The sequence below is a fragment of the Schistocerca gregaria genome, chromosome 3 (assembly GCF_023897955.1).
Source record: "Schistocerca gregaria isolate iqSchGreg1 chromosome 3, iqSchGreg1.2, whole genome shotgun sequence".
NCBI lineage: Eukaryota > Metazoa > Arthropoda > Insecta > Orthoptera > Acrididae > Schistocerca > Schistocerca gregaria.
The window spans coordinates 195,972,300-195,992,490 of record NC_064922.1 but is presented as its reverse complement, the minus strand read 5'-3'; the positions used below and the strand labels follow the sequence as shown (position 1 = coordinate 195,992,490).

The 20,191-nt window shown below is 43.6% G+C and overlaps 1 protein-coding gene across 1 annotated transcript in view; it reads left to right on the top strand.

Moving 5' to 3' along the window:
* The window catches only part of LOC126354452 (uncharacterized), a 205,587-nt gene that overhangs the window by 169,257 nt on the left and 16,139 nt on the right, over nt 1-20,191 (top strand). The window contains exon 15 of the mRNA XM_050004146.1: nt 92-200. Coding sequence (XP_049860103.1) covers nt 92-155 — 64 coding nt within the window. The 3' untranslated portion in view covers nt 156-200. The remainder of the gene's footprint in view (nt 1-91; nt 201-20,191) is intronic.

The window sequence follows — 20,191 nt, the reverse complement described above, 5'->3', positions numbered from 1 at the left end:
TGCTATCCTCTTCCTGTGCATGTGTTTATATATGTAACACACAAATGCAACATACAAGCTTATGACAAAATACTATCACTTTTCTTTTCAGGACAGTAATAATGTGGCTCTGTGCCCTGTTTTACTTTTGGAAACATTTATCAGGACTTGATTAAGATACAATTTTGCAGCGAGAAGGAATTCAAAACATCATTCTAGATGTAAGTTGTAATTTATTGTCTAACAAAGTACCTTTTTAGTTAATTCCCAGATGAAAAGCCTATGTTACATATTTCTGTTTTTTATCATTGCTTAAATCCTATCTTAGTCATATTTCTCCTTTTAATCCTCTTTTTATCTTGTTTTCCTCCTGCATTGCTAGGAATAGTGAAGGGGAGCATATATAGTATATATGCCTTTTCTTAAAAAGGCTGCATAGAAAAACTTTTGGTCAGCTGTTGCTTGAGCTGGACCTTGTAGATCAGGAAGGTCTTTAGCAGTAGCTATTGACCCACAATTGATACACTAATGTTCCTCTAGCAGACTATGCCATATGCTGACAGCATGTAATAAACGTAATTTTTTTATTGAAAAAGTGGAGAATATTTACCGAAATGATACTTTCACAATCTGATGTGGAATGCTATATCACTTAGAGGTACAACATTCTCAGAGAGTGTCTTCTGAGATTGTGTATTTATATTCATATGATCCTCCCTGTTTCAACATGTCATAGATCATAAGTTTCAGATGCTCTACATAATAGATTTATGCAAGAGAATGGTTTCCCTCAAGGGAGAGTCTTAAGTTTAACTCCCTTTGCCAGTGTCGTCTATAGATTAATGTCAACTATAAGGAATTCAATACAACTGACATTTTTGTAAATTTTTTGTACCACCATCAAGACTACAGTAGCAATTTACTCAGTATATTTAATTCATGATCAGGAAACAGGCAGAGACTGAAGATACCTGTTCTCATTGTCTTCTTAATTCATCTGTTTCATTAGTGAGAAACATCATATTCTGTAAAACAAATAGTCATACCTACACTTGAATGTTACATGAATAGGAGTCTGTAAGTAGGTTAGTGGGCTTCAAATTTGTGGGTGTGTATATTGATGTAAACTTGAACTAGAAGATGCATGTTACTGAGCTCCTCACACAATGAAGTTCAGCTATTTTTGCTCTATGTACAATTGCTAGTTTTGGACACAAACAAACTAAAATATATTTAGAATATATCCATTTATGGATGTCATGGAATAATTTTCTGGGATAACTCATCTTACAGAAAGAGAGTACTCATAGCACAAAAGTGAGCAGTAAGAATAGTATGTGGTATTCGCTGTAGTCCTCATGTAGCTACATTTCCTAATGAAATTCATCAGAAATAATACATCACAGTTGGAGAAAAATAGAAATTCCCATACTTACAACACTAGAGGAAACAATGACCTTACTTACCCATTATTAAAGTTCAGTCACTTGGAAAGAGTTCAATGTACAGCAACCAAAAGACGGTAATTATTTACCCAGCAACATAAAATGTGTGATAGGTAGAAAGCAAATTTTAAATTTAACCTACAATCATTTCTCCTAGACAACTCCTTCTTTTATTCCATGGATGTATTTCTATTTAAAAGCTAGTAGGCTGTCAAAAAAACTAGTTTTCAAGTGTAGTTGCATCAGTAGGATTAAATAATAGTATGTTTGTTAATGTTAACACTAATCACGTATATATAGACAGTAAACTGAGTTCTTCTGCACAATTTCAATAGAAGAATCAGTCTAATGATCTGTGCAACATGCAACTGACTAACTAACTAACTAACTGACTGACTGACTAACTGTTGTCAAAAAACAGAAGTGTTGAGGTATTAACAAGCTTACACAAAAAAGAAAGAGAATTTGTTAGTTTTCAAAGTAAATCCTTTCTCAAGCCAGAATAAACATAGAACCCCCCCCCCCCCCCCCCCCCCACACACACACACACACACACTCCTGTGCCTCTGCATAGTGCTGACTGCGTCTACAATGGGTGGGGAGGGTAGAGGGAGAGAAAGGCAGGAAGCAGAAAGACAGATTGCTGCTTGGAGGGAGGGAGGCAGCCAGTTTGCTGGCTAGGAATGCAGTAGGGAGGAGAGGCAGGTACATGGACTAGGCATATGATGCATGATGAACATGGCAGGATGGAGGTTGTGCAGAGGATGCGAGGGCAGTGGGTAACTGGAAATTCAAGCAAGGAGAGTTACAGGAGCAAAGGAAAATGTCCATCTTCATAGTTCAGAAAAACTGGGGGCATGGGGAAGATTCGAGATGGGCCAGGCTGTGAAGTAGCCATTGAAATCTAACATGTTAAGCTCAGCTGCATGTTGTGTCATCAGGACATCAACTTTATTCTTGGCAACATTTTGATGGTGGCCATTCAGACTGATGGACAGCTTGTTAGTTATGTCAATGTAAAAATTGGTTGACAAGGAGGCCAGTTCCTTTGTGGCAGATTCTTGGGGGGGGGGGGGGGGGGGGGGGGTGACTGTGGGGCTGTGAGAGTATGGCATGGGAAATCTGTTCTACCTAGTCCTCCTCGACCCCATGTGCTTCCTTCCTGGATGTTGTCCTCCACCTCTCTGACATCTCCATCCATGCCTCTCGCCATATTAAAATCATTAACCGCCAACAGCACATGCATTTTGACAGCTGCCATATCTTTCACATCATAAGATCCCTCCCATACAGTGAGGCCACCCATGAATTGCATATCTGCAGTGTTGAGAAATCTCTGAAACCTAGTCTGAAAACAGATTCCATGCCATACCCGTGCTCACCCCCAATCACCCCACCACCCACCGAGAACCAGCTACAGAGAAGGTACCCCCTCGTCAGCCAACATCACCCTGGAATGGAAAAACAGAACCATATTATCAGTCATGGCTTTGATTACCTATGCACTGAAATGAGGGACATCCTACCCAAGATTCTTCCCACACTTTCTAAATCATTATGTCGCCCATCCAACCTATACAATATCCTAGTCTACCTCTGTGGCACATGCAGTCCCAACCCCTCTCTACAGGAGTCACATCCCTGAGGAAGACCCAGGCTCATGACCCACCCAATCCTCCCACCCAGCAATTCCTACTCCAGTTGTGTCCCAGGCTTATCCTACCACATCAGAAGCAGGGCCCCCGCAAAAGAAGCCATGTCATATGCCAAATCTGCTGCATTTGCTGCACAGCTTTCTATGTCGGCATGACAACCAACCAGTTGTTTACCAGAATAAATGGACACAGCCAAACTGTGACCAAAAACAAAGTTGACAGTCCAGTGGCACAACATGCAGCTAAGCATAAAATGCCAGATTTCAGTGTTACTTTGCAACCCTGTGAGATTATAGCATGGGAAATCTGTTCTACCATCCACTTCACCTAGTCCTCCTCTACCCCATGTGCTACCTTCCTGAATCTTCCCTGTGCCACCAGTTTTTATAAACTACACACATGGGCATTATGCTCGCAACCCATATTGCTCCCATAACCTTCCTGGCCTCATCTCTAGTAACAAAACAGTCCCCACATCCACAACATAGCAGTTTTTGCTTGCGACATCCTATTACCTTCTCCCAATTCATGTCCCCATTTCATCATGCACTGCTCCCCACCAACTCTCATATGCCTAGCCCTTGTACTGCCACCCTTCCTGCCCACATTCCTAGCCAATAAAAAATTTGGACCCACTAGCTACCCACTCTCAATCCTTCTTCCTGCCTCCCACCTCTCACACCCTCCACCCACCATGCTGGATGCAACCTCTACTTCACCGTAATCCAGAACTGGAATCCTAGCATTGTGGGTATAGGCAGCACTTTGTGTCTCTACTCCTAAAAGTATGTCAATGACTCAACACTTCCACTTTTTGGTGAGTGGTCTCCTTAACTCCTAAAGTACCTACATTCTACCAGAACTTTCATACTATAAGTAACTACAGTATTGTGTTTCACAAACTCTGTGATGTTACTGGGCCATCTGTTTGATTTGAAGCCCTGGTCATTCCAACATTTAAAGGATCTGAAGACAAGGTTTGGACTTTGTCCATAGCCATTTATATAAACGTCGCTGACTAGAGATCAATTTTAATCTTAGTTCAGAACATGAACCCATTTTATTCATTCATTCATTCATTCATTCATTCATCATGTTCTCCTAGATCCCATCAAAAAGGAGGACCTTCAGGGATGTGGAATAGGTCAAGATATACATTAACATAACACAAGGACACCATAGAAACTTAATCTGCATACTGTACTAACACTGAACTGTTTCTATACTATGTAGTGCTATTCACACTTATGCCATCTAAATTTAATTGAGTAAATTAATAGGAAAGCTGCAAATTTCAAGAAAACTTCTGTTACCTCTCTTTTACTACAGTATATACACTATGTGATCAAAAGTGTCTGGACACCCCCAGAAACATATGTTTTTCATATTAGATGCATTTTACTGCCACCTATTTCCTACTCCATATCAGTGACCTCAGTAGTCATTAGACATTGTGAGAGAGCAGAATGGGGCACTCCGCAGAACTCATGGACTTCAAATGTGGTCAGGTGATTGGATGTCATACATCTGTACACGAGATTTTCACACTCCTAAACATCCCAAGGTCCACTGTTTCCAATGTGATAGTGAAGTGGAAATGTGAAGGGACATGTACAGCACAAAAGCATATAGGCTGACCTCATCTGTTGACTGTATTGAGTGACGAGTCACGGTACACAATGTGGTGATCCGATGGCAGGGTGTGAGTATGGCGAATGCCTGGTGATCGTCATCTGCCCGCGTTTGTGCCAACAGTAAAATTTGGAGGCGGTGGTGTTATGATGTTGTTGTGCTTTTCATGGAAGGGGTTTGCACCCCTTGTTGTTTTGCATGGCACTATCAAAGCACAGGCCTACATTGATGTACTGGGCCTCACCGACCAACATCGATACCTCTCTTCAATGAAACACTCCATGAAGAGACCTCCAAGAGACCTTCTAGTTCGTGACTGAATGTAGGCCTTGGGAGAGTGGAAGCTTTCATCAAGGCTAAGGGTGGGCCAACACCATATTGAATTCCAGCATTACCGATGGAGGGCATCACGAACTTATAGATTATTTTCAACCAGGTGCCCAAATACTTTTGATCCCATAGTGTAGCTGATATCTATCTGCTATTATTAGCTTAATATTTGATTAAAACACAATTTTTCAAAGAAAACACTCTTTAGATACATAAATCTTGTAGGTATATTATAAGTACATTATTACTTGTTATATAGCTTTATATCAAATTTTGCTATTTGCCATGGGGCTAATTTTCTGATTACAAGAACACACAGATAATAATGACCAAAACACTCTATTATTTCAAGTACACTCCTGGAAATGGAAAAAAGAACACATTGACACCGGTGTGTCAGACCCGCCATACTTGCTCCGGACACTGCGAGAGGGCTGTACAAGCAATGATCACACGCACGGCACAGCGGACACACCAGGAACCGCGGTGTTGGCCGTCGAATGGCGCTAGCTGCGTAGCATTTGTGCACCGCCGCCGTCAGTGTCAGCCAGTTTGCTGTGGCATACGGAGCTCCATCGCAGTCTTTAACACTGGAAGCATGCCGCGACAGCGTGGACGTGAACCATATGTGCAGTTGATGGACTTTGAGCGAGGGCATATAGTGGGCATGCGGAAGGCCGGGTGGACGTACCGCCGAATTGCTCAACACGTGGGGCGTGAGGTCTCCACAGTACATCGATGTTGTCGCTAGTGGTCGGCGGAAGGTGCACGTGCCCGTCGACCTGGGACCGGACCGCAGCGACGCACGGATGCACGCCAAGACCGTAGGATCCTACACAGTGCCGTAGGGGACCGCACCGCCACTTCCCAGCAAATTAGGGACACTGTTGCTCCTGGGTTATCGGCGAGGACCATTCGCAACCGTCTCCATGAAGCTGGGCTACGGTCCCGCAAACCGTTAGGCCGTCTTCTGCTCATGCCCCAACATCATGCAGCCTGCCTCCAGTGGTGTCGCGACAGGCGTGAATGGAGGGACGAATGGAGATGTGTCGTCTTCAGCGATGAGAGTCGCTTCTGCCTTGGTGCCAATGATGGTCGTATGCGTGTTTGGCGCCGTGCAGGTGAGCGCCACAATCAGGACTGCATACGACCGAGGCACACAGGGCCAACACCCGGCATCATGGTGTGGGGAGCGATCTCCTACACTGGCCGTACACCTCTGGTGATCGTCGAGGGGACACTGAATAGTGCATGGTACATCCAAACCGTCATCGAACCCATCGTTCTACCATTCCTAGTCCGGCAAGGGAACTTGCTGTTCCAACAGGACAATGCACGTCTGCATGTATCCCGTGCCACCTAACGTGCTCTAGAAGGTGTAAGTCAACTACCCTGGCCAGCAAGATCTCCGGATCTGTCCCCCATTGAGCATGTTTGGGACTGGATGAAGCGTCGTCTCACACGGTCTGCACGTCCAGCACGAACGCTGGTCCAACTGAGGCACCAGGTGGAAATGGCATGGCAAGCCGTTCCACAGGACTACATCCAGCATCTCTACGATCGTCTCCATGGGAGAATAGCAGCCTGCATTGCTGCGAAAGGTGGATATACACTGTACTAGTGCCGACATTGTGCATGCTCTGTTGCCTGTGTCTATGTGCCTGTGGTTCTGTCAGTGTGATCATGTGATGTATCTGACCCCAGGAATGTGTCAATAAAGTTTCCCCTTCCTGGGACAATGAATTCACGGTGTTCTTATTTCAATTTCCAGGAGTGTATTTTATACATATAAAACACTGCCTATTCCCGGGCCGCTGAAACATTGCACTTGACGTTTGCGTATGAAGTTGGCAGCGTAACAGAGTAACAAGTGAAGAACGATATGCGCTAGGCGTCCAGCGTGGGGCGCCAGCCAATCACAGCGCAGTGAGCACTGCTGTTACTCACGTGCTGTGACGTCAAAGTTCCAGCGTTGCTGGCTTTGTTTAGTGAATGTGTATACAACATGAGTTGTGTGTTGTTTACCGCGTGTTTTCGTTGTACTGTGTGCTATATCGTTGTGACTTTTGTTACGTTGTGAGTTTACGTACTTGGAAAATGCCACCGAAAAGACTTCGTTCACCTAGTGACAATCCTTTGCGTCGAGGGGTGCCGCTAAACAGCCAGGCACTGGAGTTGCTACGCATAACTCGTGAGTTTTACGAGCAGGAGAAAAACTACGTAAGCATTCATGGACAGCCATCAATTCCTGCCGACAAAGTGGTGGAACGTACGTCGAAAACTCTTGGTATTAGTGCAAGAACGGTAGTAAGTAATGGAGTATTACTACAAAACTTGGAAGATACTGAAGTGAGCCGTAATGATTCCGAGCTGTCTGGATCAAATAATACATTTTTACCAACCCCGGGAAAGAAGAAAAAGCGGCATAGTCCTATCACAGATTTAGATTCTTTCCAGACTGATGCAGTTCGTAGGCATGTTTATGCTCACTACAGCAGAAAAGAGTATCCGACTGTAGCTAAGTTATTAATCTCTTTAAAAGAAAGTGAACTCTTCAGGGATGGTAAAACATCACTAAAAATTTTGCTAAAAAATATGGGTTTCCGTTACAAAACGCTAGACGGACGCAAAGTACTGTTAGAGAGGGCTCATATTGTTACCGCTCGTAGCATTTTCTTGCACAAAATTGTGGGCAGAGACATTCATTCCATAATTTGGCTAGACGAAACGTGGGTTAATGCCGGGGAAGCTGTCAGTAAATGTTGGACGGATAACACACCCAGCAGTAGCGGCCATCAGCCGAGGGGAAGAGGAGCTAGATTAATTGTGGTCCATGCAGGCTCCTTCAGTGGTTTTGTCCCTGACGCACTTTCAGTTTTTAGATCAAAAAAGACTGGTGATTACCATGAAGATATGGATCACGCACGATTTGTTGAGTGGTTCAGGAACCTTTTAAAACAATTTCCTGTCCCTACAACAATTGTAATGGACAATGCTCCATATCATTCGGTGATACAGAACAAAGCCCCAACTACAAATGATCGGAAAGAAATTATGGTGCAGTGGTTACAGGCTCGAAATATTGCAGCGGATATGGGTAGGACAAAGGTTCTGTTATATTCTCTTGTTAAAGAAAATAAGCCTACGACACCTACATACGTAGTAGATGAAATTGCCAAGGAGCAGGGTCATACTGTAATAAGGCTGCCACCATATCACTGCCATTTCAACCCTATTGAGTTAGTATGGAGTGACGTAAAATGTATGTAAGGAACAACAACAAGTCCTTTACAATAACAGAGGTGGAAAAGCTGTTGCGTGAAGCTCTTGTGACTGTGGATGCAGCCTCACGGAGAAAAAAAGTAGAGCACGTCGAGAAGCTTATACGAGCAGCACAGACAATAGAAGGCATTATCAGTGTCCATGAACAATTAATGATTTGTCTTGCCGATGAGGACGATGAAGACGGTTTTAGTGATGAATCGGACAACAGTGACGATGGCGAGCTGGATGGAATTGCGCCATTATCGCTGTAAATTGGTGAGTGAAAAAATTCTAATATTGGTTATTTATTGCAATCTCGGTTATTATTTATTTTGAAAACTATGTACATTATTGATTTTAAAGTACCAGTCGTCAGATGCTTGTTTTTTGTATTTCTTTGCTCTGTTATCGAAAGGGTGCGCATTGTTATGCTTTTACATGCATTATTATACGGTTGTTTACTTCCTGTCATTGTAGTACAACTAAAAACGAGTTTTTATATACATTGTAATTGCTCAATCGCTTGCATTTACGAGACGGGACGGAAAACTGCTGCTGTGTGTATAGAGGCTACTGTTGCAACATCGCTATTACAGTATAGCCAACCTAACTAGACAAAAAGCGAACTGTCAAGTGCAATGTTTCGCCGGCGGGGGTATAGTCCTGGTCACATCAGGTGAAGTAAACATTAGACTGCGTGCGAGTCTGGCCAGATCTGACTGTATAAGCCACTGGCCAGCCAACAGCCACCGGCCAACCAATAGAGTGAACTATGGAGAGGCTTCAAATGCATGTGAGAGTGGTGGTCTTCTGCTGGTGCTGACATGTTGTGACTTCTGTGGTTTGCTGTACAACTGCATGCCTGGATCACAGTTGTGAAATCTCATGTGGGTCACAATGCCCCTCCCCCTTTGGGGGCGCATCACTCCTGAATCTCCATGTCTGGAGTGAGTGGCTGCTATGTGGAGATGGTGCCTATATCCAATGAGGCTTCGGAGTTATGAGGGGAGAGCAGCTATGGTCATTGGATACCTTGGAATATGAACAAAAGTGGCCAGCATGAAGAATGCCCTGACTGCCCACCCTCCCTCTACCCCCACCTGTGGGAGCATGAGATGGCAGGACTGGCAAAAGGCAATCCAAGTCAGGATCTATGGCAATATCCAGTGGTGGTGGGAAAAGTGGAGGCAGCTCTGCCGCAGGTTGAAGCCATACAGGAGACATCGAACTGGCGAGGGGTGTGTCAACTGGCTGGAGGAGCACCAAAGCTGCTTCTGAATGCTGTGACATTGAAGGCTCATTGCACAGCACTGATATTGGTAGAAAGTGAGTCAGGAACTCTGGTGTATAAAAGACTGTGCCACCGGAGAAGGTGAGTGAACACCCAGACTCGGAGTTGATTTTGATGGTGTTAGACCTCCCAGTCTTCCATCCAGAGAGTCTAAACACAGCAGCCATTCTAACGAGCAATGGTCTGCAGTAACCAGAGGGAGATGCCAGCCAAATCCATGCACCCAGACTGCTGTTCCTCGCAGAAAGTGTGGTAAAGTGGAGCATGATAGCGAGTGAGAACCCTGGATGGTGGAGGTGGAGCAGTGTCCGTGGCTGCTGTCTGTGCAGAGGCTTGGCAGGGCTATGGGAACCAATGGAAGTCATCTGGTAGGCCATCGGGAAGAAAAAAAACAATAATGCCTCCTTGGTGGGAAAGTGCTGCAGATATTTTTTTTTTTCTTCTGGGCCTTAAAGGTGCGAACCATATGCTCAGCTTCCCCATTAGATTGAGGGTGAAAGAGGGATGCTTGGTATGGGAAATGAGGTCCATTGTTAGAAATGAGAATAACTGGGAGACCTTCACAGAAAAAAATTTGAAAGAGCCTGAATAGTAACCTCAGTAGTGTCTGAGGAGCACCAGGCCACATGTGTAAAATGCAAAAACACGTCAATGACAATCAGTCAAAACACATTGAGAAATGGACTTGCAAAATCCTTGTGGGGGCATTTCCAGGCCTGGGTGACTGAAGCCATGGGGAAAATAGGATCTGCCCACTGATGAGTGAATTGGGAACATGCAACCACCAAATGCTCCTGCCCCCTGCCAATGCTGTGCCAGTACACATGTCTGAGAGACAAGGCTTTGGTGTGGGAAACACCACACCAACCATCATGTAACAGCTGTAACACCTCCCGCCACAAACTTCCAGGAATGACCACCCTGGGAGCTGCAACATCTGTGGAGAGGGTGAGGATCCTGTCTAAGACCAAGAGATGATGGTGCAAGACAAAATAGTTAAAAGTAGATCAGAAATGTGGCCTGGAGGACAAGACGACTAAACCTGCTGGATGAGGCAGATGACTTGAAGATGGGGTCAGATGCTGTGCTCTGTCAACTTGGGTAGTAGGGATCAGAAAGTCATCTACTGCCTGGTGGGAGGTAATGTCAAAATGGAAACACACAAGCTCCTCTCTATCAAATTCAGAGTCTGGGCCAACAGGCAGCTGGGATAAGGCATCCACATTGGCATGGTACCCAGTGGGGTGAAAATGGATGCCATAGTGATATTTGGAGAGGAACAATGCCCACTGCTGCAAACTGTTGGCCACCTTATCAGGGATCTGGGCAGATGGACTGAATAGCAAACCAACAGCTTGTGGGGTCTGTAATAAAGTGGAATTCTACGCCATACAAGAATATAAGAAATTTGGACTGCATACACAATGGCCAGAGCTTCCTTCTTGATCTGAGAGTAATGACCCTGTGCGGGACTGAGAATTTTGGATGTGAACGGCAGTCTGCTCCATGTCATCTGCATTCTGATGGGCACTGACAGCCTGCAACTTTACTATAAGGCGACTGGAACCAAAACCAGTGGTCTGTTAGGATCAATGTAACTAGACATGACACTGACCTGAGGCAGGCCTTCAGTGTGGAAGAGGCTTGATTGCATGCCGGAGATTATGCAAAGCAAGCAACATTGCAGAGAAGAAAGTAAAGAGAGTGCACATTGTTGGTTGCCTTGGGAATGAACCAGGGGTAATAGGCAAGTTTACCCAAGAAAGCCTGAAACTCATGTAACAATGAGGGACATGCCACATCTGTGATGGCCACAAACGGACACACTAGGGGTTGGACACCCTCTCATCATATGGTGTGACCCAGGTACTAAAGAGAGGGTTTGAAAAATTAGACTTTTGCAGATTGCAACACAGACCTGCAGGCCACTGTTTTTCAAGAAGGACTCAGAGATTATGCAGGTGGTCACTCATAGTATGTTCAGTAACAACAGGTAGTTGAAACATTGCGGAACAGTGGTCATGACCTGTTCCAGATAATGGGGGCACTTGCCACGCCAAACATTGAAACTGGTATGTATACAGGCCAAAAGGCATATTCAGAACCATGATACACTTGGACTCCTCGTCCTAGGGTAACTGGTGATATGCTTCAGAAAGATCAAGTTAGGAGGAGATTGACACCCTTCTAAGCATGTGAACAGCTTTTGTGGACTTGGCACTGAGTATGTGTCAATCACAGACTGAATTCATGGTGAACTTAAAATCACTGCAAAGTCACAGTTCAGCAGAGTGTTTCATTACGATAACAAGGGTTGTGGCCCATTCACTAGAAGAAATGGGAACCACAACCCTGAGAGTTGCAAACCAGTCCACATCCAACCTGACTTCTGACGAAGGGGTATGTAAATCTGTCAAACAAGAAAAAATCTACTGTGAGCCAACATATTCGAGGTTATGTGGACTTTAAAATCTGTAGTGCACCCTAGGCCCTGAAACAGGGATCACAGAGGAAATTTGAACCATAGTTATTGTAAGAGGACATCGGCAGATACCAACTGTATGGAGTCCATGACTGAAAAGCCAGAGGCCTGAAAGGCTTCAAATCTGAAAAGGTTTGCTTAACTAGTATCAAGAGCAACAATAAAAGGCAATAGGCTAAGTTACTGATCTGTAGGTAACATTAGCCCTGAACTGACCAAGCAATGGAATTTGCTGTTTACCATATTCCCGTAGGCACCTGTTTACTGGTGATAGCAGAGGAGAGCTGAGATCTAAATATGTTTGGTCATTAAGCAGGGAAACCGTGGTGTCCACCTGCAGGTGCAGCTATTCTGAGAGAATGAAGACCTCAATAGAATGCTTGTTGGATGATTGATTGTGAACTGCTTCTGATGTTCTCTAATACTGCTTCCTGTACCATTGATTGGCAGACTACCGAATATGGCCTTTTAACCAACACTTATGACAGATGGTCTGATCAGTCATGATAGGAGTAACAAGATGCACATGATGGCAAAAGAAAGCAGCAGCTGGAATGCCATTTATGTGCTGTGTCGAAGCTGCCAAATCAGTTGGCTTGTACCACTATTATGTCATCCTCCCTGGATGCAGTGGATGCAGCTAGGACAGCCTGCACTCCTGTGACATCGCACCATGCTTTCAGCTGGTGATCAGCTGTATGTGACTGCTCACATGACTGGGCAAAGGACACCACCTCATTGAGGGAAGGGTTTTATAATTGGAGGGCCCCATGCTGGACTTCCTTATGTGGGGCAGTGTCGATAATCTCTCAAGTCATATCATCCATTTACCATTCTTTTGACTCAAACATGACAAAACAGCACTTATGACTAAGGCTGTGGAGAGTTGCAGCCCAGTCACAATAAGGCTGATGCAGCTGTTTCTTGCATTGGTAGAATTCAACCTTAGCAGCCACAATGTTTGTGTGGCAGTGATAGTAGGAAGAAAACAGTGAGCATGAATTGTTAAAAGACAACAAAGAATGTTTCTGTAATGGGGTCAACCGCCACAATACTTGAGATGAGGCAGGAGAAATCCAAGAGATGTTGCTGTAGGTGGTGTTCATGTGTTTCCAAATCTTCTGCTGCCTCATCAAATGGCAGAATTGGAGGAAGAAATGTAGCTGGAGGATAAGGGGGAGGAATAAAAGTGACACAGCCTGTCGCAGGACCATAAGAAGTTCTCTCTGTTGTTGCACCATTTACAGTGGAGCTTCCATGACACAACAAGAAAAATGCCATAGCTTAATGCAGAAAGCTGCTGCGCAACTTATCACATGAAAAACAACTTTTCTCATTGCAAGTGTGTTCTGACTGCAAGATCACACAGATAATAATGAACACAACAGTTTATTTCTTCAAGTCTTTGATACATGGAATCGCTGCACTACTAGTCCTAGTCAGATCGGCTGAAGTAAAGAGACTGCACATGAGGGGTGGCTGGGTCTGACGCTGTAAGCCATCGGCCATCGGCCAGCAAGTAGAGTGCCCCATAGAGAGGCTACTTGCAACCGAGAGTGGGGGCATCTGCTAGTGCTGATGTCTTGTGACTTCTATGGCACACCATACAACTATGTGCCTGGATCATGATTATGGAATCTTGTGGGGATCACTACAGCTAACAGGAACATCTGGTCCCTAAATCTAGACATTCATCTTAACTGTAGAAAGAGTGACTACTGACGTACATTTTTTTTATTTCCTTTTGAACTGGTAACCCTTGCTTTATGTTAGACTAGAGGTTATTGCATATCTTACCACCAGAGTACATATCTCCATTCTGGACCATGGACAAAGAGACATAGCCTAAATAATTTTTGTGTCTTATATTGTGGCTACATACGCTACAGCTCAGTTGAAACTGATTTTTATTATCAGCAACAAAAACTGTTAAATAGTAATTGTGCTGAGTAGTAGGTGCAAGACTTCCAAGGTCCTTAAACAGGCTCTGTGAGGTGTATGCAAAAATAACAATTCAGACTGACTTCACATGCATAGCATTAAGTATTATGGCCAGATGACATTGTAAAGAAAGTAATGTCTTTACAACCAGTGTAAATATTGTATGCAAATTGTGTGTGTGTGTGTGTGTGTGTGTGTGTGTGTGTGTGTGTGTGTCTGTGTGTGTGCATGTGAGCAGAAAGCTAAAAGTTAGGTTATCTACTATACTGCTGCTAGAATGTACTGTATGCGAATGAAGCAAAGTTGCTGAAGTAGTCTTTCAGAAGATGTTTCACTTGTAGCATAAAAAACAAAGCACCACATGTTTTGGATTTACGTTTTTCATTATGCAGTTGTTCTCAAATTATTGCAGGGAAAATATTGGTTAAATATATTTGGTTACTTCAGATTGTATCATATCTCAGCCTAATGATGAAACGGTTGTTATTCCATCATTGGTCACATTACATTTATTATGAAATTGCAAAGTTGAGTAACTCAATGCATGAGGGAATCAGAAATTGGCAGTCTGAAATTGTCATCCTATTTCAAAGTGGGTATCTTCATATCATTGGATGGTGAATGTGCGGCCCACCACGAATTCCTCTCTTGTGCAACCTCTTCATCTCGGAATAGCACTTATGGCCAATGTCCTCAATTATTTGTTGAATGTATTCCAAACTCTGTTGTCCTCTACAGTTTTTGCCCTCTGCAGCTCACTCTAGTATCATCGAAGTTATTTTGTAATGCCTTAACAAATGTTCTACCATCCTACCTCTTCTTCTTGTCAGTGTTTTTCATATATCCTTTCCTCGCCAATTCTCCTGAGAATCTGATCATTCCTTACCTTATCAGTCCACTTAATTTTCAACATTCTGCTGTAGCACCACATCTCAAATATTGTAACTCTTTTCTTTTGTGGTTTTTCCAAGTCCATGTTTCACTACCTGACAATGTTTTGCTCCAAAAGTACATTCTAAGAAATTTCTTCCTCATATTAAGGCCTATATTTGATACTAGCAGACTTCTCTTGGCAAGAAATGCTCTTTTTGCCAGAGCTAGCCTCCTTTTTATGTTCTTACTCTGTCTGTCAAGGGTTATTTTGCTGCCTAGGTGGCAAAATTCCTTAACTACATCTACTTCATTATCACCAATCCAGATATTAAATTTCTCACTTTTTCTTTTATGCTACTTCTCATTACTTTTATCCTTCTTCAATTTACTCTCTATTCATATTCTGTAATCATTAGACAGTTCATTCCATTCAGCAGATTCTGTAATTGTTCTACACTTTCACTAAGAGTACCAGTGTCACCAGTGAATCTTATTATTGATATCCTCTCACCTTCAATTTTAATTTCACTCTTGAATCTTTCTTTTATTTCCATCATTTTTCTTTGATACATAGACTGAACAGTAGGTGTGAAAAACTACTTCTCTGTCTTACACCCTTTTTAATCTGAGCACTTTGTTTGTGGTCTTCTACTCACATTGTTCTCTCTTGGTACTTGTACATACTCTTTATTACCCATCGTTGCCTATAGCTTACCACTATTTTTCTCAAAATTTCAAACATCTTGTCCTATTTGACACTGTCAAATGTTTCTTCCTGGCCGACAAATCTTATGAAGGTCTTTTGATTTTTCTTTCTTTTGCTTCTGTTATCGACCACAATGTCAGAATTTTGTCTCTGGTGTCTTTAACTTTCCTAAAGCCAACCCGATCATAGTGTGACAAATCCTTGATTTTCCTTTTTTTCTCTATTCTTCTCAGCAACCTGGATCATGAGATGTTAAGCTGATTGTGTGATAATTCTCACACTTATCAGCACTTGCAGTCTTCAGAATTGTATGGTTGATGTTTTTCTGAAAGTCAGATGCTACATGTCCAAACTCATACATACTGCAACCAACATGAATAGTCATTTGTTGCCATTTCCCCCAGTGGTTTTAAAAATTCTGATGAAATGTTATATGTTGCCTCTGCCTTATTCATCCTTAAATCTTCCAAAGTTCTTTCAAATTCTGATTCTAATACTGGATCCCTTGTCTCTTCTATATGTACAATTGTTTCTTCTTCTGTCACATCATCAGACAAGTCTTCCCCCTCATAGAGACCTTCAGTTTACTCTTTCCACTATTGATTCTCTTCTCTGCATTTAACAGTGGAATTCCAATTGCACTCATAGTGTTACTACGCTTGCTTTTATTTTTCCAAATGTTGTTTAACTTTCCTATATACTGAGTTGTCCGCAGCTCATGGTCTCATGGTAGCATTCTCCTTCCCAAGCACAGGGTCTTAGGGTTCGATTCCCAGTGAGGTCAGTGATCTTCACCTGCCTTCAACATCATCACTCATCCCCATTATGGTCAGAGGAAGGCAACAGCAAACCACCTCCATTAGGATCTTGCCTAGTGCAGTGATGCGGGTCTCCCGCATCATTCCCCTATGCTTTATCAAGAAGCATGGGACTTCATTTCCGTTCCATATACTGAGTCAGTCCTTTCAACAATAATTTCCTTTTTGTTTTCTTCACATTTTTATGCAACCGTCTCATCTTAACTTTCCTGCACTTCCTATGTATTTCATTCCTAAGTGAATATATTAAAAACAAAGATTCCAAGACTTACCAAGCGGGAAAGCGCCGGCAGACAGGCACATGAACAAAACACACAAACACACACACAGAATTACGAGCTTTCGCAACTGGCAGTTGCTTCGTCAGGAAAGAGGGAAGGAGAGGGAAAAATGAAAGGATGTGGGTTTTAAGGGAGAGGGTAAGGAGTCATTCCAATCCCGGGAGTGGAAAGACTTCCCTTAGGGGAAAAAAAGGACAGGTGTACACTCGCACACACACACACATATCCATCCGCACATACACAGACACAAGCAGACATATTTAAAGGCAAAGAGTTAAGGGCAGAGATGTCAGTCGAGGCGGAAGTACAGAGGCAAAGAAGTTGTTGAAAGACAGGTGAGGTATGAGCGGCGGCAACTTGAAATTAGCGGAGGTTGAGGCCTGGCGGATATCGAGAAGAGAGGATATACTGAAGGGCGAGTTCCCATCTCTGGAGTTCGGATAGGTTGGTGTTGGTGGGAAGTATCCAGATAACTCGGACGGTGTAACACTGTGCCAAGATGTGCTGGCCGTGCATCAAGGCATGTTTAGCCACAGGGTGATCCTCATTACCAACAAACACTGTCTGCCTGTGTCCATTCATGCAAATGGACAGTTTGTTGCTGGTCATTCCCACATAGAAAGCATCACAGTGCAGGCAGGTCAGTTGGTAAATCACGTGGGTGCTTTCACATGTGGCTCTCCCTTTGATCGTGTACACCTTCCGGGTTGCAGGACTGGAGTAGGTGGTGGTGGGAGGGTGCATAGGACAGGTTTTACACCGGGGGCGGTTGCAAGGGTAGGAGCCAGAGGGTAGGGGAGGTGGTTTGGGGATTTCATAGGGATGAACCAAGAGGTTACGAAGGTTAGGTGGACGGCGGAAAGACACTCTTGGTGGAGTGGGGAGGATTTAATGAAGGATGGATCTCATTTCGGGGCAGGATTTTAGGAAGTCGTATCCCTACTGGAGAGCCACATTCAAGGTCTGATCCAGTCCCGGGAAGTATTCTGTTACAAGTGGGGCACTTTTGGGGTTCTTCTGTGAGAGGTTCTGGGTTTGAGGGGATGAGGAAGTGGCTCTGGTTATCTGCTTCTGTACCAGGTTGGGAGGGTAGTTGCGGGATGCGAAAGCTGTTTTCAGGTTGTTGGTGTAATGGTCGAGGGATTCAGGACTGGAGCAGATTCGTTTGCCACGAAGGCCTAGGCTGTAGGGAAGGGACCGTTTGATATGGAATGGGTGGCAGCTGTCATAATGGAGGTACTGTTGCTACCCTCCCAACCTGGTACAGAAGCAGATAACCAGAGCCCATAATGGAGGTACTGTTGCTTGTCCTCCCAACCTGGTACAGAAGCAGATAACCAGAGCCACTTCCTCATCCCCTCAAACCCAGAACCTCTCACAGAAGAACCCCAAAAGTGCCCCACTTGTAACAGAATACTTCCCGGGACTGGATCAGACCTTGAATGTGGCTCTCCAGCAGGGATACGACTTCCTAAAATCCTGCCCCGAAATGAGATCCATCCTTCATTAAATCCTCCCCACTCCACCAAGAGTGTCTTTCTGCCGTCCATCTAACCTTCGTAACCTCTTGGTTCATCCCTATGAAATCCCCAAACCACCTCCCCTACCCTCTGGCTCCTACCCTTGCAACCGCCCCCGGTGTAAAACCTGTCCTATGCACCCTCCCACCACCACCTACTCCAGTCCTGCAACCCGGAAGGTGTACACGATCAAAGGGAGAGCCACATGTGAAAGCACCCACGTGATTTACCAACTGACCTGCCTGCACTGTGATGCTTTCTATGTGGGAATGACTAGCAACAAACTGTCCATTCGCATGAATGGACACAGGCAGACAGTGTTTGTTGGTAATGAGGATCACCCTGTGGCTAAACATGCCTTGATGCACGGCCAGCACATCTTGGCACAGTGTTACACCGTCCGAGTTATCTGGATACTTCCCACCAACACCAACCTATCCGAACTCCGGAGATGGGAACTCGCCCTTCAGTATATCCTCTCTTCTCGATATCCGCCAGGCCTCAACCTCCGCTAATTTCAAGTTGCCGCCGCTCATACCTCACCTGTCTTTCAACAACTTCTTTGCCTCTGTACTTCCGCCTCGACTGACATCTCTGCCCTTAACTCTTTGCCTTTAAATGTGTCTGCTTGTGTCTGTGTATGTGCGGATGGATATGTGTGTGTGTGTGTGCGAGTGTACACCTGTCCTTTTTTTCCCCTAAGGGAAGTCTTTCCGCTCCCGGGATTGGAATGACTCCTTACCCTCTCCCTTAAAACCCACATCCTTTCATTTTTCCCTCTCCTTCCCTCTTTCCTGACGAAGCAACTGCCAGTTGCGAAAGCTCGTAATTCTGTGTGTGTGTTTGTGTGTTTTGTTCATGTGCCTGTCTGCCGGCGCTTTCCCGCTTGGTAAGTCTTGGAATCTTTGTTTTTAATATATTTTTCCCATGTGGAAGTTTCTTTCTGTTTTATTTACATTCCTAAGTGAGTTGTATTTCTGTATTCCTGAATTTCCATGAAAATTTTTCTGCTTCCTTATTTCCTCAATCAACTGAAGTAATTCTTCTGTTACCAATGGTTTCTTCACAGTTGCCTTCTTTGTACCTATTTTTTTCTTTCAAATTCTGTGATTGTCTTTTTAGAGATATCCATTCTTCTTCAAATGCACTGCTTTGAGCTGTTCCTTATTGTAGTGTTTACAGCCTCAGAGAACTTCAAGCATATCTCTTCTTTGCCTAGTACTTCTGTATCCTATTTCTTTGCACATTGATTCTTCATGACCAGTCTCTTAAACTTCAGTCTTCTCTTCATCTCTACTAAATTGTAATGTGAACTCATATCTGCTCCTGGGTGTGCCTTACAATCCAAGTATCTGATTTCAGAATCTCTGGCTGGCCTTGTAATTTAACTGTAATCTTCCTCTATTTCCCAGTCTTTTTCAATTATATCTCTTCCTCTTGTAATTCTTGAGCAGAGTATTCATTATTACATACCACATTTGATCCTTTCTAAGCCTCTCCATTATGGTATGCATAAAAGATTGATTTACTACTTCTTAAGCCATGGATATTGAACATATTTACCCATAACTGTCATAAATAAAATATTTCCTGCACTGGTATGTGTGGCAGTGGGAGATTCTGCATATAATCCCTGCTACACCATTGTCCTTTACAGACATCACTTTTACCTCTTTTATATGTCTGTGGAATTTCTTTACTTGTCTAAGGTGTGCTAATCTCTACCACCATAACCCTCTTCACAACTTCATTTAAGATAGGGTTTTTAATTTTCATTGACAGCTCTTCACACATGCAACATGTATCTGTTTGAGGACGTCCAAAAGTAAGCAAAAAATTGGTCTGAAATTGTTTGCATCATATTTGTATGATACTTTTGAATTCTGGGTATTTTACTTTCACAAGTATCTATGTCTTGGCCACATTTAATCTGACATCTCTTTGCCAGAATAATGAGATTCATCCACAAGAAAT